Source organism: Prosopis cineraria, unplaced genomic scaffold, assembly GCF_029017545.1.
Source record: "Prosopis cineraria cultivar Desert tree isolate PC_DT_omini unplaced genomic scaffold, ASM2901754v1 PC2, whole genome shotgun sequence".
Lineage (NCBI taxonomy): Eukaryota > Viridiplantae > Streptophyta > Magnoliopsida > Fabales > Fabaceae > Prosopis > Prosopis cineraria.
This window is the reverse complement of record NW_026555333.1, coordinates 46,330,684-46,347,045: the sequence shown is the minus strand read 5'-3', so window position 1 is coordinate 46,347,045 and position 16,362 is coordinate 46,330,684. Positions and strand designations below refer to the sequence as shown.

Sequence of the window (16,362 nt, the reverse complement as noted above, 5' to 3'; positions counted from 1 at the left end):
ATATTAGAATTACTTAACAATAAAATTTGAGAAATAATTTTGCAATAAATCAGCAATGTAAATAAATTTTATATATGAGAAGTAAAGCGTCACATCATGTAAGATCCATTTAATAATTTTAATTTGGCTAAAAAATATTTTTCGTAAGGCCTCAAATCAGAAGTAAAAGTCCTAGACCCGACAATGAGTAAAAAGTAAACAGAGATTAAATACCGATGATATTCTGTTTCATTTCAACTTTAGTAACTACACATAAATCCCAACTTATAAGAGATCCCGGTTTCGATTCAGTAAGCGTCTCAAATCGCCTCGTCCAGTAAATGTCTCGCATGATATTATTGAGATTTGTTGATTCAATTAAATGTTGGTACAATATATATATATATATATATAATGCTAAATTATAGCTTTGCCTTTTATTGTGCCTTGTATTTCAATCCAATGATTCATATAGCTACAGAGAAATGGTTGAAAAATACAGCCTCATAAATCACCCATTAACTCACTATTTCAATTATTTTTGGTTGAGTATGAATTTTCAAGCATTAATGGAATAATATAATTATAATATGGACATTCACTAGGTGATCAGAGGATTTGCGACGCTGAAAATCCAAACCCCATAGACCATGTATGAACATGATTTCAACAAAATTATTCCAAAAGAATAACCAAATCAGATTTAAAAAAAAAAATACCTTCTGAACTTAAAAAGTATCAAATATAATCGATAGATAGACCCATTAGGTGACACAAGTTTAGTCAACTAAAAATAAGAAAACATTCGTATAAAAAGCCAAAAAAGAAATTTTAAAGATGAACTTTACATACTTGAGGAGATCTGGGTCCCCGGAGAACCGAACACAACGGACAAAGATATCACAGTCAAGAGCAAGAGGCGTAAAGACTGAGACGAGATCATTAACTATGTTCATGACTTCTTCAACATTATGGACCCCACCAATATATAATTATATTGATTCATATAATTTGATAGTGAGATTACAAACTTGTAGAGACGCAACAACACTAGCATACAGTAATTTATACGAACAACATGCATGCATGTTCATGAGAAAACTAATTAAATCAGAAAGAACTCCATTATATTCAAATTTTTGGGGAAGTAGCAAACAAAATATATATGCGACGATGAAAGCTTTAATTCAATATGTCATTCACAAACTAGTCTTTCTCTCTAGTGGATTTTCATTTGTCAAGCTTCAAGAGCACATGTGTAGATTAAGACTTGTATCTGTCACTGCCTCACTGACAACTACTTAATAAATTTGAAGATAAGATAACGAAATGTGAATGCTTGGAAGAAATCGTCCCCATGAAAAGGTTATGGTTAGGATCATTCGGGTTTCTCAACTAACAGGGACGTACGTGATGCGTCTTCTAAATATATCTTCAATTTATTTAAGCGTTAACATTCTTAATTCAAGTATGATGCAATTTTATTTATAAACCTTGACACTACTATTAGCAGGAGCAAAACCTAAAAAATCGTTTAAGACAGTCTATATATTCTTCATAGTATATATTTCCATGGTTTAATTTTGCTTCACTGTCGCCAAATCAGTTTTCTTTTTTTTTTTTGCAGTGCATATGGATGGCTAATTGAATTGAGTTTGAATTCAAGTTCAAAACATGGTCGATCGGAATGACGTAGTATCGATTTGTGTTCCGTCTTGTTTATCTTCATATACAATGTAAATTTACGTAATCATATCAATATATTAGCAATATCAAGCAAATTAAAATGTTAAAATGCTTGTTTTTCAGCTTAATTGATTATTGAATATGTATGTTATGTAGACCTCTTGTTTAAATATTTATAATTATAATATAACAACAGATGATTGGTTTAAATGAAATTTTAACATGTTAAAGAAAAATTGTCTCTTCAGATTGAGCAGAAATGACAATCGTAAAATATCAACAAATTTGACCAAAAAGACAATCTTTTGTAATTGTCATGTCTCCTTAATTACTCCAAAGGAGCCATTTTCTTTGTGCCATCGGCTTGGCTCCTCTTACGATTCCGCACCCATTTCACTTTTTAAATTTTCTCTCTTTCTCTCTGCTCTTTCCTTTCATTTTTTCCCCCTTTTTGATCATTTGATTTTTCATACAATTGTTTTGTATCATTCTTTCCCCCCCCCAACATTTATACTATTGTGTGATATGTCCTTCAATCTTGAAGCATCACGTGCAAGATTAAAAAGCACTACACATGCATATTTATAAAGGAGAACTAATTTCAAGATTAAACACCAGAATGTTTGAAGGGGTTAATGAGAAGGAAAATAATTTTCCCATTAAATGAAAAATATTCCCCCCCCCCCCACCCCCCAAAATCTTCATGAGAGTTGTGATAGAAAAAATTGAGAATCTTGGTCCTCTCGAATACGTACATGCTGTCATGTGTTTGATTGATGTGAACAATGTGTTAGTATTTTAATTGGTTGGAAGCTTCTGGATTGGAAATGGAACTGTTTTGTCTCACAATTTCTCAGAAATTTGATAGTCAAGGATTTCATAAGATCCTAGGATTTATGTTGAAAAGTTCATTGTATTTTTTGAATTAGTTTAGAGACGGAGAATAAAATTATAGAAAGGCTAGCATATCATTTGATGAAAAATGGGTCACGAATTTAAACATGATCAGTTTTCTAGTAGTGTCACGTGAGCAATTTTTTTAAAAAAGAAAATTTAACTTTTGGCTTTTGAGTTTTTTTAAAATCATTAATTTTCTCTAAATTTTAACTTAAAATAACTTAATTTTTATAGTTTTTTGACTGGTTACAATTCAATCAAATTCAAATTTTATAATTTCTTAACTCAATAAATTATAAAATCGATTTTTGTTAAATTAAGATTTAAGGAATGAATTGATAATTAAAACAAAGTTTATATACTAAAACTATATTATCCTTTTCCCCCCCACACCTTTCAGCCTCGCGTGAGGGCTGAGGACTACATGGTACCCGCATTTATTTGTAAATATCAATAAACTCATTGCTTGTAAATCTTAGCAAGCGAATGGCATTTATTACAAGGCAAGAATGCAGAATAATGGAACAAAATGTCATATATATAAACACATGATTATACTCTGTGCTTGAGACTTGGCCGTATCCTTATCCATATCTTGTGAACTTTAAATCCTTGACAGTTGAACACAGTGCGTTCATGATGTCGTGATTGACAATATTCTAGAGTTTTTTGTGTATTAATTGGATTTCATGCATGAAGAGCACGTGTAGACGGAGACTTCTATCTGTGCTTGCCACTGGTTTATCAAATATATATATATATATATATATATATACATGCGCCTATTATTTTACATAATACAATCAAATGGCATTGTTGTTTCAAAATTTAATTTCAATTAGGAACTTGAATTCTACAAGGAAATTTCAGAATTTTCAGACATTTCATGCTAATAAGTTGCTCCTTGAGGGCCTTGACTTGTAAGGCTGGGCAGATAAGGCAATAGAAAATTTACAAATTCATAAATGAAACACGAGAGAACAATTTTACAGAAACGAAACAGTGAGTAACCAAATGGTCCATCAAGCTTGTAAAACAGTATGCTAGCAGTAAAACTCATTTCAAAGCACCAGAACGCTCCATGAGAAAGAAAAGAATTTTCTTATTGATTATATACAAGAAAGCAAGCATATTAACATCACTAGTTACATGTTATGCTTCAGATATCTCCTTATTTGTATCTTCTATACTCTAAATTTTGAAGGAATAGGATCCAAGTTCCTCCCACATAAATAAATAAAACCATGCTTAAACAAAAATCTAGGATTCACTGACATTATTAGCTGCCGCATTGATAGCAAATTCATCCACAGCTTCCATATTCTTAACACGCTCGAGAATCCCAGTGAGTTCTCTATGAACATAATTAAACCGTTCCTTGGAGATTAATGTTTCTGTCAGCAGGGTGGCTGCCAAAGAATGAAAAGCCTGAGCACACCCATCACTGCTCTGAGAATTTTGGTCATCAAAAGGAGCCATCGAACTTTCTCGTCGCCACCGAGGGAGAAAATATTTCATGGGTAGTTGGAAGTAGTTCTTCATTGTAAGTACACGAATCGAATGCCGGCACAATATTCCCGAATGTTCAAATTCCTTACAGGAACATTGAATTTGTTCGTCAGCTGGCACCCAAATTACAAGGCGCTCTTCATCCATTTTCTTGTAGTGCTGAACAAGGTAGGATCCACTGGTCAGTTCTGTCATTGCATACTGCATTGAAAGCACAGCTTCATTTTGGAACACATTGAAAGCATAAGGTGTAAGAATGCTCCTTGCATGTTCTTCAATAGGCATGCATGTCTTTATACACATGTAGTGAATCCCTTCTCTTGCCAACATTGATGAGGTGGCGACATTACCTACCTGCAAGCTCCCCGGGAAAAGAAAATATTTATTTATACAAATCAAGAATCTTTAGAACAGTCGTAATCCAGAGAGCCAAATATAGGAGTGACCAATCTACCTGTTCAAAGAATCCTTGCAGACATGCTTGGGAATCCAAAATTCTTTTTAAGATTAAGTCCAAAGATTGAGAAAACTCAGCTGTTAATGAACGAGCAATAAAGTAACTCTTTACGTAACAAAGTGGCCAGGATGCTCGAAGTGAGAATAGCAAAGCTATATGCTTGTCAGAAACAAGTCCAAATCGAGCTACAAAAAGATCCCACTGCTGCTCAAAATTTTCTATGCCCTCCAGGTGACATAATATATTAAACTCTAACCTCAAATCTGCATACTGTAGTCCCAGGGGTACAGAGAACCAATTTGATATTTTTGATAGAATATGCCAAGTGCATATAACATGTTTAGTTTCAGACAACTCCTTGGAAATGGCATCTCCCAGAGTTGGATCTATGTCCGTTAAAATTGTCTGTGGATGTCTCCCTCTCATAAATCCTACAAATGTCTGTTCAAAAGACAAAAAAATGTGAGAAAAAAATTGCCTGAAATTCAAGCAACTGCAGAACAAGAATTGTATCTACACACCTGTAAAGCCCATGCAAATGAATAAGAACTTTCATCTTGCAACAACACACACCCAAATATGACTGCATTTCCATTATTGTCGATGCCAAACCACACACCAAGAAGTAATCCATAAGTAACAGAACGGTATGTGGTGTCCAAAGTAACAACGTCACCAAAAACAGAATATGCCCGAATAGATTCACCATACGACCAAGCTATGTTTTCAATTTTACCATTTTCATCAGCAAGATAATCAAAAACAAAATTGGGATCCTTGTCTATCATTGCCTTACAGGTCTCCACAAGTTCATGCATATCATTCTCTCTTTTTTCAGTAAGTAAAGCATCATTTTCTTGAACTGCTTTCTTGCAAGTCCGAACAAAATTCCTAACATCCTTTTCTATGAAAGGCAGCTGTCCAGGCAGAACTCCCTTTTCAAGCTCTAACACCTTCACAATACGGTTTACGGGAAATCCAGCTTTGGACAGTAGAAGAATGCGTTCCTGATCAGCCTCTTGTATCTTACGATATGCTGGTAGAAGTCGTACTTGGTCATCTTCCAACAATTCATGGTTATGAACATTACTAAATTGCGACACATACCATTGAGCAATGCCATCAACAATTTCCTTAGTCAAGTATAATTTTGCATCACATCCACATCGTACAGATTTTCGCTCTCTGTGATGCTCCACATTGGCCTTTTTTCTTGGTTGATTGAACCCAGATCTGTAACAAACAAAATCTCTTCTGTATATTCCTAAATGTTGGCTTTCTGTTGAGCGAGCTTTTCTAATTGAAAATCCATTCTTCCGGGCAAAATTGCTATAGTATTCAAATGCATCATCATCGCTTTTGAATATTTGACCTACATAAGGAGTGAAGACAGCTTCTGATGATGATGAAGGCATTGTATCAGTCTTTGTGGCCGAAGATCTTACTGATATCTGATCATCTCCATCATACTTAATAAAACACTTCCAATCTCCACATGGACATTGTTGGCGCCGAATCCATAAGTTATTTGATGGTTTCATTTTTAGTTTCTAGATAAATCAGAAACAGTATTAACTCACAAGTTACAAACTCATACTTCACCGTGTAAGAAACCAGATAAAGGGAAAAGGTCAATTAAACAAATCGCCATAAGAAAAAAAAAAGGTTCAACATTTATTATAAGTTAGGATGGAAGAAAAGAAAATATTGGCAATCATTCAGTTTATCTTGCAAGCTTAACTCTAATTTATAGGGTAAATTACATTTCGCTCTCCTTTGCTTTGGCTCAAAAATTAGTTTTGCCACTGTGTTGGAAGTGAGCAAGGATAAACCTTCGAGATTTGTTTATTTTCCACTTAGGTACCCTGCAGTATTTTTCATCCAATAACAGATAGTCAAGTGAAACCTGAAATAAATCTGTCTCCTATAATGTTAAACTTATCATTCCAGCTCTCATGAGATTTTATCGGTCATTCAAGCCCCTTAGATTATTAAATTATTCAACATAAACGATGGAAAATTAAACAATGTGTATACATAAAAATAAGAATAACTATTACTTAAACAATTACTCATGAGGCATATATATATAATTATATACAAAAAAAAATTAATTTTGTCCATTTATAATATAAAAACTCTAATAAACTGCGCTATTCATAATTGAATAATAGCTAATATTCAAGGCATTCGCTGATTGCAGTATGCATAAAGTAAATTATATAAGAGGTGTTGCATACCAGACAGGAAAACGATCCAACTCACTTCAGCATATGCCTCCCTTCTGTGCTTAAAGCATGTTACCATCTGCTTATCTCTGTAAAACACAGTAGATCATGGTCATCTTATGCATAAATTGTTTGTTAGAATATTACTGAAACTAGTAATCAAGCTAACCTTTGCATGTTTAACACTAGAAAAAGTAGATAAAATAATTATCCACTTCTTTCACTATTGAACATGCAAGCTACACTCGATGTATTATGTTGCTAAACCAAATGCTGAATGTGCGTAGTTGCAAACTCATACTGGCTAAAAACATCACAGATGATTTATGAAACAAATATATCTATTTCACAGATCATCAATCTGACAAGGAACAAGATTGGACAGGTGGGGATATTTTGCAATAAAAAACCCCATCAACAAATAAATGCAATTGCCTATGTTATGCTACTTAAGCAATAAGAACCAATATTTCAACTTTTTTTCATAAAGGGGGTGACATGATAAATTTATCATATCCTTCATCTTGTTCTTGTTAGCCCTCTAGATAATGCAAATATTTTTCAAAACAAAATTTTGCAATGTAATCACATCAACAATGAAAAAAAAAATCCACAATTCAACAGCTATAACAACCAACACCAAAGGACACAAATCAAAATGTCACAGAAAGTAGTCACGCACTAATCGAATTAGAGAAAATACTCTAGCATCTTATTCATCTAAAATAGTAAATCTACAATCGCTAGCTGTCTTATAATTGGTGTATAATTTCAAAGGAGGGAAATATTGATGCTATGCCAAAACAGAGCAAACTGCAATACTAGGTGAATGAAAAATTGTTCTTGAATATCGTATCAGAAAGATCAGCAGTATTTCCAAGCTCTTGCACATTTGCACAACAGCTTAAAGACATGAAGTTCAATTCAAACCGCATTGCAAGACCATGTCAAATTAACATACAGCATAGGCACTATCCTACATGTTTACCCATTACATTACTAAATGACTGTCTCAAGTCTCACTTTCTCCATCTACCTAATCTCTCTTTTTCTAGCAGCCAGCCAGTAAATGCAAATTAACATCACCTAGTAATAGATGTGATCATGCTAACCTAGTTCCCCCCAGTGCCATGTAAAAGAAGAGCCTTAGGCAATATTTCCATATTTGTAACATGGAAGTCTCCACAATAAATATAGAATCATTCACCAATAATCCCCACAAGAACAATTGCCACCACCAAAATGGTGAAATCTGTTTGAATCTCGTAAAATTATCTGTCGATTAACAATCTTTGATATGTACTTGAAAGCAGTGTGACAGTCACCACAAACACGAAGATTTTTCATAATCCTAATTGGTAGATCAGATTTCCGGGTAAGAACAAAAGCAACTGCTAACTTTTCACTATGATAGCTCAAGATTTCTTCTTTGCTCTCAGGATCAAGATCAAAAAGTGCATATTTTGTTTCAGGAACATAACCAGCATCCCTTATTTTTCTCGTTAGTTCCTTGAGTTTTTCATAAATTGTTTCTTTCTCTGGGTGCTTTTGATCTCCAGCCACAAATACATGAACGCCATCATTCATGGTGACCCAACTACACCCTGCTTCTTTCTTCACTGATGCCTTTCTCATTGCCATCCTAGCATCAGCCACAGCTTCCCACTTCCCACCGGCAGCATGCATGTTAGAAAGAAGCACATAGTTTACAGCACTCTGTGGCTCCATCTCCATAAGCATCTTGGCAGCTCTCTGACCTAGCTCAGTATTACGGCCATGATTTCGGCAGCATGCCCCTAAAACCGTTCTCCAAATTAGGACATTAGGATCCATTGGCATGGTGTTGATCAAGTTTTCTATCTTACTAATATCACCAGCTCGTCCAAGGAGATCAACCATACAAGAGAAATGCTCAATTCGAGGAGTTAGTCCATATACTTCACTCATTGATTTGAAGTGCTCAAACCCTTGATCAACTAAACCTACATGACTACAAGCTGATAAGACCCCAACAAAGGTAACGTGATCAGGTGATTGGTCATGCTCTTTCATTTGTGAGAAAAGCTTCAAAGCTTTTTCTCCAAGTCCATGGCGTGCATAGCCTGATATCATTGAATTCCAAGTATATATGTTCCTCAAAGGCATCAATTCAAAGAATCTTGAAGCATAATCTATCTTTCCGCATTTGGCATACATGTCAACTAGTGCACTACCAACAACAATGTCAAATTCTAAACAAGCTCTTATGGCACATGCATGAACTTCCATACCCCGCTCTAAGGTTGCAACTGAGGCGCAAGCACTAAGAACAGTAGCAAGAGTGAAGCCATCCAATCTCTGGCCCCTTTGCATCATAAACCATACCAAATCCATGGCCTTGTCCAGGATGTCATTGTGCATATATCCAGAAATCATGGAATTCCAGCTGACATCATCTCTTCTATCAGACATTCTACAAAAGATCTTCTCACAGTCATCCATCTGACCACACTTTCCATAGCAAGCTAGAAGAGCATTCTCAATGGCATTGTCATTATCGACAGAGTATTTTAAGATCAAGGCATGAATCTGATGGCTCAGTTCCTGGAGTGAAAGAGAAGAAACTGCTGCTAAAACACTTATAAATGTCACTTTATTAAGCCTCCACCCAGTTTGCATCATCTCCTGAAAACATTTTATGGCTTGTAAAACTGTTGTCTCTGAGGTTGTGAGTGCTCCAATCAAGGAATTCCAAGATACTTGATCATACTCTGGCATGAGAAAGAAAATTTTCTGACAGACCTTGAGATTACCGGTTTCACCATATAATGCAAGAAGTGCATTTGAAACTGAAACATCCAAATCAAGCCCCCATTTGAACCCTTCACCATGTATTTGCTGTCCTAATGTGATCCATCCCAAGCTTGCGCATGAGCTCAAAGTACTAATAACTGAGAAATTTGAGGGCACCATTCCACTTCTTCTCATTGCACAGAAACTGGCAACTGCTTCTTCAAATCGCTCATTTTGGTCTAGGCCAGAGATAATAGAATTCCATGAAACAGCATCTTTATCAGCTATAAAATGGAAAACAGAGCAAGCATAATCAATAGCACCGCATTTTGCATACATATTAACAAGTGCATTTCCAATTGAAACACTGACATCAACTAAGGCACTTCGTGTCAGGTGAGCATGAAGCTCTTTACCCTTTATCTTCCCTTCCTTCAAATTAGAAAATTCAGGAAAAGCACTTAAAAGAACCGCATAAGAATCAACGTTTATTTCAACTAAATCTTTCATCTCCCTGAATACCTCAGCTGCTTCTTCACCCTGGTTTTGCTTCACCAATCCAACCATCAACCCATTCATGGACACTGCATTTCTCTCAAACATCTGCTTAAAAATCATTTTTGCATAACCTATTATCCCTAACCTTGCAAACCCACTAACCAGTGCACTACCAACATACAAATCTTGTAAGAATCCAGATTTCTCAATCCTGGCTAGTATCTGTGCAAGCAAACTCAATCCACAGTCAACCAGAGAGTATGCAGCTGTTACTAAGCTACCAAAAGTATATTCATTAGGCCTCAAGGTAATAGATTCCCTCTGCATGCTTGAAAAGAGTTCAAAGACGGAAACTGCATCCCCCCTATAACAATAAACTGAAATGATAGAATTCCATGCTACAGAATTTTTTATTTGTATTTCATCAAAAACATGACGAGCATCATCTATTGGACCCAAACAATTTGCATACATGGACATCAGCGTATTAGACAGAAACATGTCTGATGCATATTGTGACTTGGAAATTAACCCGTGAATCTGCATTCCAAGTAAAAGTCTAGTTGGACCACACTTTTGGCAAGCTCGAAGAACACTACCAATGGCATAGTGGTTTGGAAAGTAGTTTGCACAAATCATGCCTTTGAATAGTCTACATGCCTCATTAGGTTTGCCATTTTGAGTATAGCCTGAAATCAAGCAAGCCCAAGAAACATGGTTCTTTTGTGGCATTTCATTAAACAGCTTCTGTGCAGAAACCATTTTACCAATTCTAACATAAATGTTAATAAGGGTGTTGGACAAGAAAACGTCATTGGAGAACCCAGTTTTGTAGATCTGCAAATGAAGTTGATGGGCATCTTTCAAGCAACTAGAATTTTTGTAATGATGGACGAGTAATTCATAATTTTCCAAATTTAAAGAAGAAATACAAGACGAAGCAAGTGAAAGTTGGATCTGATTCTGTGATAACTGAGCAGGTGATATGACATGGTGGTGGCTTGGGTCCTGAGGATTGAAGGGTAGAGGGTTATCTGATGGAAGGATAGGCAATGCAGCAGGTGCATGAAAAGCATGTCTTGAATTGTGGAAGAGTCGTCTGCAGCAGAGGGGATATGGCGGACCAGTAAAACATACCATGGCTAGATCCTTGGCTCATGCTTTTAGCATTTCTACTGCAGTATAATCATCTTCTTATTCAACTAGCATCAGATGATCACTATTGGCCATATTGGATCTGTGAACAAGATTGTGCCGGTGAAAAGACGCATTAGGATAGCTATGATAACAGCCAATCAGAAGTTGCACATTTGGGAAGGAACTCATCACGATCACAGTTTCCATCAGGCTGATTGCCCCCTCCGTCTGAACTTTATCAAGATGTAACTTGTACATGTAAGCAAACAAAAGAAACTGAAACAATGATAGGTATCCCTACAGGAATCTACATTTATCATTTCAATAATTCTTTCCTGTCTAGATAAATTTGGAAACGCAAGTAATGTTCACTAAAATCACACTTCTGGAAAAAAAATTGAAAATTAATCAGGCATATAATTACTACATCACAAAGGAATATGAAGAAAAATAGTGACGAAAAGGGAAAACTTATTTATGGAACAACTGTCAAACAAAATACATTTAAGTGTCTACTAAAACCAAATGTTTGGACCTGTATAGAATTACAAAAACAATTGCAGACAATAAACATGTATCTGCATAAACTGATGTTCCCGTGTCCTTTTCAAAAATTAATAGTACGTCAAACTAATCATGCGCATGAAATTATGAATTACAGAAAACAATCCATAAACAAACAAAATATTGAAATGCTCAAAAGCAGTAATATACATTATTGACACATTTTTTTGGGGCGGGCAATCATAATTCTGCATGAAACATAGCACAAGGTAGCTCTGGAATCTGGATATTACTAACGTAACTAAACCACAAATAAAAACTGATCTGGGGCAATCCTCAACAACGATGAAGATGCAATATCTTATCTTAACAGCCCGTGTAGGGTGAAGTGCAGGGAAAATATATTATTAGAGGAAGGAAGTAATTAGGATGCACCAGAATAGAAGACAAAACATAAACTTTGCAATGCAGCATGGAAGTACCGGAACAGTAAACGTCATAATACACATGTTGGCTCTGTTTCTCCGCCTTTTTAGTTTTAACAATGTTGTACTTCACAGAACCTGCAAGTGTGGCGGGCAGTATAGTTCAGTGAAATGAAAGTGAAGAAAAAAGAAGTTAAATCCAAGAATCAATGGAAGGGCGTGCCCCAGCACCACTAAAGTTAAAATCTTACATAGATACTGAATCGTCCCGTGACCCATTCCAAGATAGGAATGGCTCTTTATAGGGAGAAGCGACAGTAAACTACAGGAGGCAAATGGATTCTCATGATTAACAAAATTTATTGGTTGTTAGGTGAAGAAGTGAACAGAAATGCTGGTCAGAGGCCCAGACCCCTTAAATGATTCTGCATAGTTGAAGCTTGAAGAGTGTAATTACGCGCACGAATGGAATAGTTCCAGGGAAACAATAAAAAGGGAAAGGAAAGCCTGTGAAAGTTAGGTAGAAGATGAAGTTAATAGGCTTTTCAAGTTGAAATCAGGGAGAGAGAAGCAAGGGAGACTGATGAGAGAAACTGTTCTGGATCGTCAATCGGGAAAGGGGAAGACGATGAATCAAAAAAAAATTGAGACTTGGAGGTTGGAGCAGTTAAACTCGGGCCGAAACGAGGAAATGGAGGCGAAACCGAACCAGATCAAGGCCCAAAAATCTCAATTTTGATGCCTCATGTTGTTTATCCTTACGGTCCGAACCTGTACGCACGAATAATGGAAATATTTTTAGTTTTTATTTTTCCATTCCATATTAAAAAATTAAAGAGCGCCACGTGGCGTGGGGCCACTTAATATTTTAGATAAGGCAAGCATCCAAAAACAAAATATCAGTGGCGGAAGGAAGACAATATCCAAACCTGGCTCATATGTGTTCGACAGAGAGGTGATGGCTCAGTGGAGCACAAAATCTCGCAAGAAATGGCAGCCAAAGTTTTAGCTCTCTCTTGTTCCCTCACTTTCAACAAGTCTTCATTTTTACCGAACCCTTCTTCTTCTGCTTCGGCTCTGTTGAGTCCATTCTTCACTCTTGCCAGAACAAGGCCTCTTCGTTTCAAACTTCATGCCAGGCTCGGTATCTTTTACCTGACTTTCTATCTCTCGCTCTTTTAATGTCCACTCTGTTGCATCGAATTGAGACTGAGATTGTTAAGTTGCTTTAAGAATCTCTTCTTCTCTTGCTCTCAGGTGGAGAGGATTCAGAAACCAAGAAGGTGGGAAAGAAGAAATTTATTACCCGAGAGGAAGAACCGCAACAGTAAGAATTCCCAGTTTCTTTAGTCGGTATACTTTAGATTCATGGATTTGAATTTGAATTTTATGTTTAAAATCTACATTTACATTTCCATAGAGACTGGCAAATTTACTTGAGTCATGTTTAGAGGGATAGTTTTATAGAGGCTCACTTCCTTGCTAGATTTTCTTACAGGATTGAGGCGAACTTTTGCCTCTTTGATCACCAAACACCTCTTCTCCAGCAGTTAGAGGTTGATTATTGAGTTCTCCCTATATTTGCTTTGTACTTTGTGTTCCGTTAGTTATTGTTAATAGAGATTACAGTTTATATTTTAAAAAAAACAAATCTACACTTACTTTTAGAATTGATAATTTGAGTTAAACTCAATAAATTTTAAGGCAATTGAAAGTTTATAATTTTTTTTTTTAACTTCAAACTCATTTGATCGGCAGAATAAGGTGGAAAATTCCAGCCAATCCCAAATCGAAATTGACTTAACCCAAATATTCAAATTTTTTTATTATTAATAAAATAAAATTAAAAATAAGATAAAATTTGAAAATCATAAAATTTTATAAGATAAAAATTAAAATTGGCTCAACAAATAAAATAAAATAATATAATATTTAACAATTCAGTTATTTGGTTGGCCTGAAAGCCTAAATTATTAGACCTGAACTTGATTATATAAACTTCTTTTACATGTTTGGATATTTTAAACTCAATTTAAATAAGTCTGGCTAGAATAAGTCTATCTTACATGAATTATCAGCTTTATTTGCAATCCATTTATTAAAAATTTTTTATTTTGATAAGTAAAAAATTAACAATAGAAATGAGTTGAGATTTGAAGACAAAAATTTCGGAGTAACAGAATTTACTTTATTCTTCCTAAGAAACAAGCATGAGAGATGAGAGAAGCGACAATAGTAACACAGTCACAATAAAACGTAGAGTAAATGGCTAGGTTTGGTTAGGGCCGTGTGAAGGAATTTTAGAGCCTAAGACAAATTATTAAGAGGCATAATGTATTACTCTCTTCAATCTCTATTATAGGACATCTTCTAAAAAGATTCATTAGTTCTTAATATAAGGTATATGAAGGATCATTTATTATCATTTTTCAATTTTACCCCTACTGTAAATTGAATTTTATAACTTATCATTTATTGTGTATTTCTCCCTTCTCCCTTTTTATTTTTAATAGGGGTAAAGTTGAAATTCTTTTCATTTTAAGACATATTAAATGAGTTAATTGCTATTCCTTCATTTTGGTAAAGTTGTTGAAAGCACCAAATAGGGACCAAAGGAAGTACTATTTATATTTATTTTCATATCACTTTTCTTAATGGCTTGTTATATAGGATATAAGCAAGTAATAAATTTTAAATGCAAATATACAATTAACATTAATGCTTAACGAGAAAAATAATGATAGTTATAAAGGGTATAAGTGACCCTTTTCTGAGGCCTAAGGCACACACGCCCCTGGGTTTGGTTTGAATGAAGAGGAAAATGAGAGGGTAAAAAAAAAAAGAATATTAGGAGAGAAAACTGTCAAAAATAGTAATTTTATTATTATTTTTGAGAATTTTTTTTCTTAGGATTCTCTCCTCCCTATTTTTCTCCCCATCTAAACCAATGTTAGAGTAGCACACATTTTAAATAAAAGGGAATTTGAAATTACAACATTATATATATATATATATATATATATATATAATGTGGGTTAATTTTCTGGTTAGGAGCAATATCTGAGGCCTAAAAAGTGAGTGATGTTGTTTGCTATTACGAACAGGTACTGGCAAACAGCAGGTGAAAGGGAAGGAGAGAATCCCATGAAGACGCCTCTTCCTTACATTATCATATTTGGTATGTCAACTCCTTTTGTAATCTTAGCCATTGCTTTTGCTAATGGTTGGATTAAGGTTCCTGTTCGATGAAACCTCACACTATTTTTCTATCTTTAAGGTTCTTCTGCAGTAAACGTATATTATGTATTTATCAGTACAATTCCTTCTTGTACGGATAATATGTTATGGATCACTTTGATGATGAACACAGTTTTCTGTGAATGCTGTTATAGAGCAGCACTTTCTCCCTTTTACTGAGAAGCATGGGAAAATCATCAATATTGGTCTGCATTTTTATTGCTCTCTGTACATTCTAACCTTGAATTTCTGTATTTTATTATAGTGTGCGTTATAATGTCATAAAGAAACAATTACACATGAAGACTTGTTTTTTTTTTTTTAAGTAAAAATGGGATTTCATTTCTTAAAAAGTTTCATCAAGACAGCTTTTGAGGTTTCACATTGGTTTTAAAGGTTTTCACATGGTTTTAATTAATTAAATTAATTACTCTCTAAATCCTGTGTATTTGTGCTTGTTTGGATTTATTTACTTGGATGTGCACCATGTATACATCTTCTCTATACTCATTCCACCTTCGGTTTTATGTACAAGTCATTTTTAATTACTTTGTCAAAAATTAAATAGAGATAGTTAAATTATTGATCTTGTTTAGAAGGGAAAAAAAAAAGAAATTTCTTATTTTACCTTTAGTAAATGTATGATCTTGAAAAATTCTGTCATATCTAACAATTCACTTTATTCAGCGAAAATTTGCAAAAAGATAAAATTAATAGAAAGTGATTAACGATAAATTTTTTATGTAAAGTGATTTGCTAAAAAGAACTAGAACGAAATTATATGAGACCAAAAGAGGGAGCAGATTTCATTTTTGACTGCCAAGTTTTTTATTTTTACATTTTTCTTCATTTTTAGATCTAAACCACTGTGTATCCTTTTTTTTTTTTGACAATTTACCAGTTAAAATATTGTTTCTATCATGCATCTCTCATTACCACCGTGTATCCCTTTTTTTTTTTTTTGACAATTTACGAGTTAAAATATCGTTTCCATCATGCATCTCTGATTCTCTCTGCCTCTAGGATAGAAATA

At 34.6% G+C, this 16,362-nt stretch overlaps 3 protein-coding genes across 7 annotated transcripts; 1 reads left to right on the top strand and 2 right to left on the bottom strand.

The window, feature by feature from the left end:
* Positions 1-3,644: 3,644 nt before the first annotated feature.
* LOC129302318 (putative protein FAR1-RELATED SEQUENCE 10) lies at positions 3,645-7,926 on the bottom strand. Of its 2 annotated transcripts, none has more exons than XM_054941102.1 (5): positions 7,869-7,926; positions 6,769-6,845; positions 5,050-6,078; positions 4,526-4,969; positions 3,645-4,425 (listed from the first exon to the last, which is right to left on the bottom strand). In XM_054941102.1, the coding sequence occupies exons 3-5, from the start codon at positions 6,067-6,069 to the stop codon at positions 3,823-3,825; spliced, it is 2,067 nt and encodes a 688-aa protein (XP_054797077.1). In that variant the 5' UTR covers positions 6,070-6,078; positions 6,769-6,845; positions 7,869-7,926; the 3' UTR covers positions 3,645-3,822. The 2 variants fall into 2 exon arrangements, with proteins under 2 accessions (XP_054797077.1, XP_054797076.1); XM_054941101.1 differs by lacking the exon at positions 7,869-7,926 and adding an exon at positions 6,292-6,393 and having other exon boundaries at positions 6,769-6,802.
* Positions 6,855-12,404, bottom strand: LOC129302317 (putative pentatricopeptide repeat-containing protein At5g09950). 4 transcript variants are annotated; one of them, XM_054941098.1, is made up of 3 exons: positions 12,344-12,404; positions 12,150-12,230; positions 6,855-11,391 (listed from the first exon to the last, which is right to left on the bottom strand). In XM_054941098.1, exon 3 carries the CDS (start codon positions 11,164-11,166, stop codon positions 7,960-7,962), a length of 3,207 nt encoding a protein of 1,068 aa, XP_054797073.1. In that variant the 5' UTR covers positions 11,167-11,391; positions 12,150-12,230; positions 12,344-12,404; the 3' UTR covers positions 6,855-7,959. The 4 variants fall into 4 exon arrangements, with proteins under 4 accessions (XP_054797073.1, XP_054797074.1, XP_054797072.1 ...); XM_054941099.1 differs by having other exon boundaries at positions 6,855-11,396; positions 12,344-12,393; XM_054941097.1 differs by having other exon boundaries at positions 6,855-11,412; positions 12,344-12,391.
* A 598-nt stretch (positions 12,405-13,002) lies between these two features.
* LOC129303593 (uncharacterized) lies at positions 13,003-15,542 on the top strand. Its single transcript, XM_054943008.1, has 3 exons — positions 13,003-13,236; positions 13,350-13,419; positions 15,197-15,542. Exons 1-3 carry the CDS (start codon positions 13,083-13,085, stop codon positions 15,339-15,341), a joined length of 369 nt encoding a protein of 122 aa, XP_054798983.1. The 5' UTR covers positions 13,003-13,082; the 3' UTR covers positions 15,342-15,542.
* Positions 15,543-16,362: the final 820 nt, after the last annotated feature.

Excerpts from the sequence above, each read along its gene's own strand:
- LOC129302318 (XM_054941102.1), bottom strand. The coding sequence starts at position 6,069 with ATGAAACCATCAAATAACTTATGGATTCGGCGCCAACAATGTCCATGT. Across the intron at positions 4,970-5,049 it reads CATTTGCATGGGCTTTACAG|ACATTTGTAGGATTTATGAG; the intron begins GTGTGTAGATAC and ends TCTTTTGAACAG. Across the intron at positions 4,426-4,525 it reads TGCAAGGATTCTTTGAACAG|GTAGGTAATGTCGCCACCTC; the intron begins GTAGATTGGTCA and ends GGGAGCTTGCAG.
- LOC129302317 (XM_054941098.1), bottom strand. The coding sequence starts at position 11,166 with ATGGTATGTTTTACTGGTCCGCCATATCCCCTCTGCTGCAGACGACTC.
- LOC129303593 (XM_054943008.1), top strand. The coding sequence starts at position 13,083 with ATGGCAGCCAAAGTTTTAGCTCTCTCTTGTTCCCTCACTTTCAACAAG. Across the intron at positions 13,237-13,349 it reads CAAACTTCATGCCAGGCTCG|GTGGAGAGGATTCAGAAACC; the intron begins GTATCTTTTACC and ends TCTTGCTCTCAG. Across the intron at positions 13,420-15,196 it reads CGAGAGGAAGAACCGCAACA|GTACTGGCAAACAGCAGGTG; the intron begins GTAAGAATTCCC and ends TATTACGAACAG.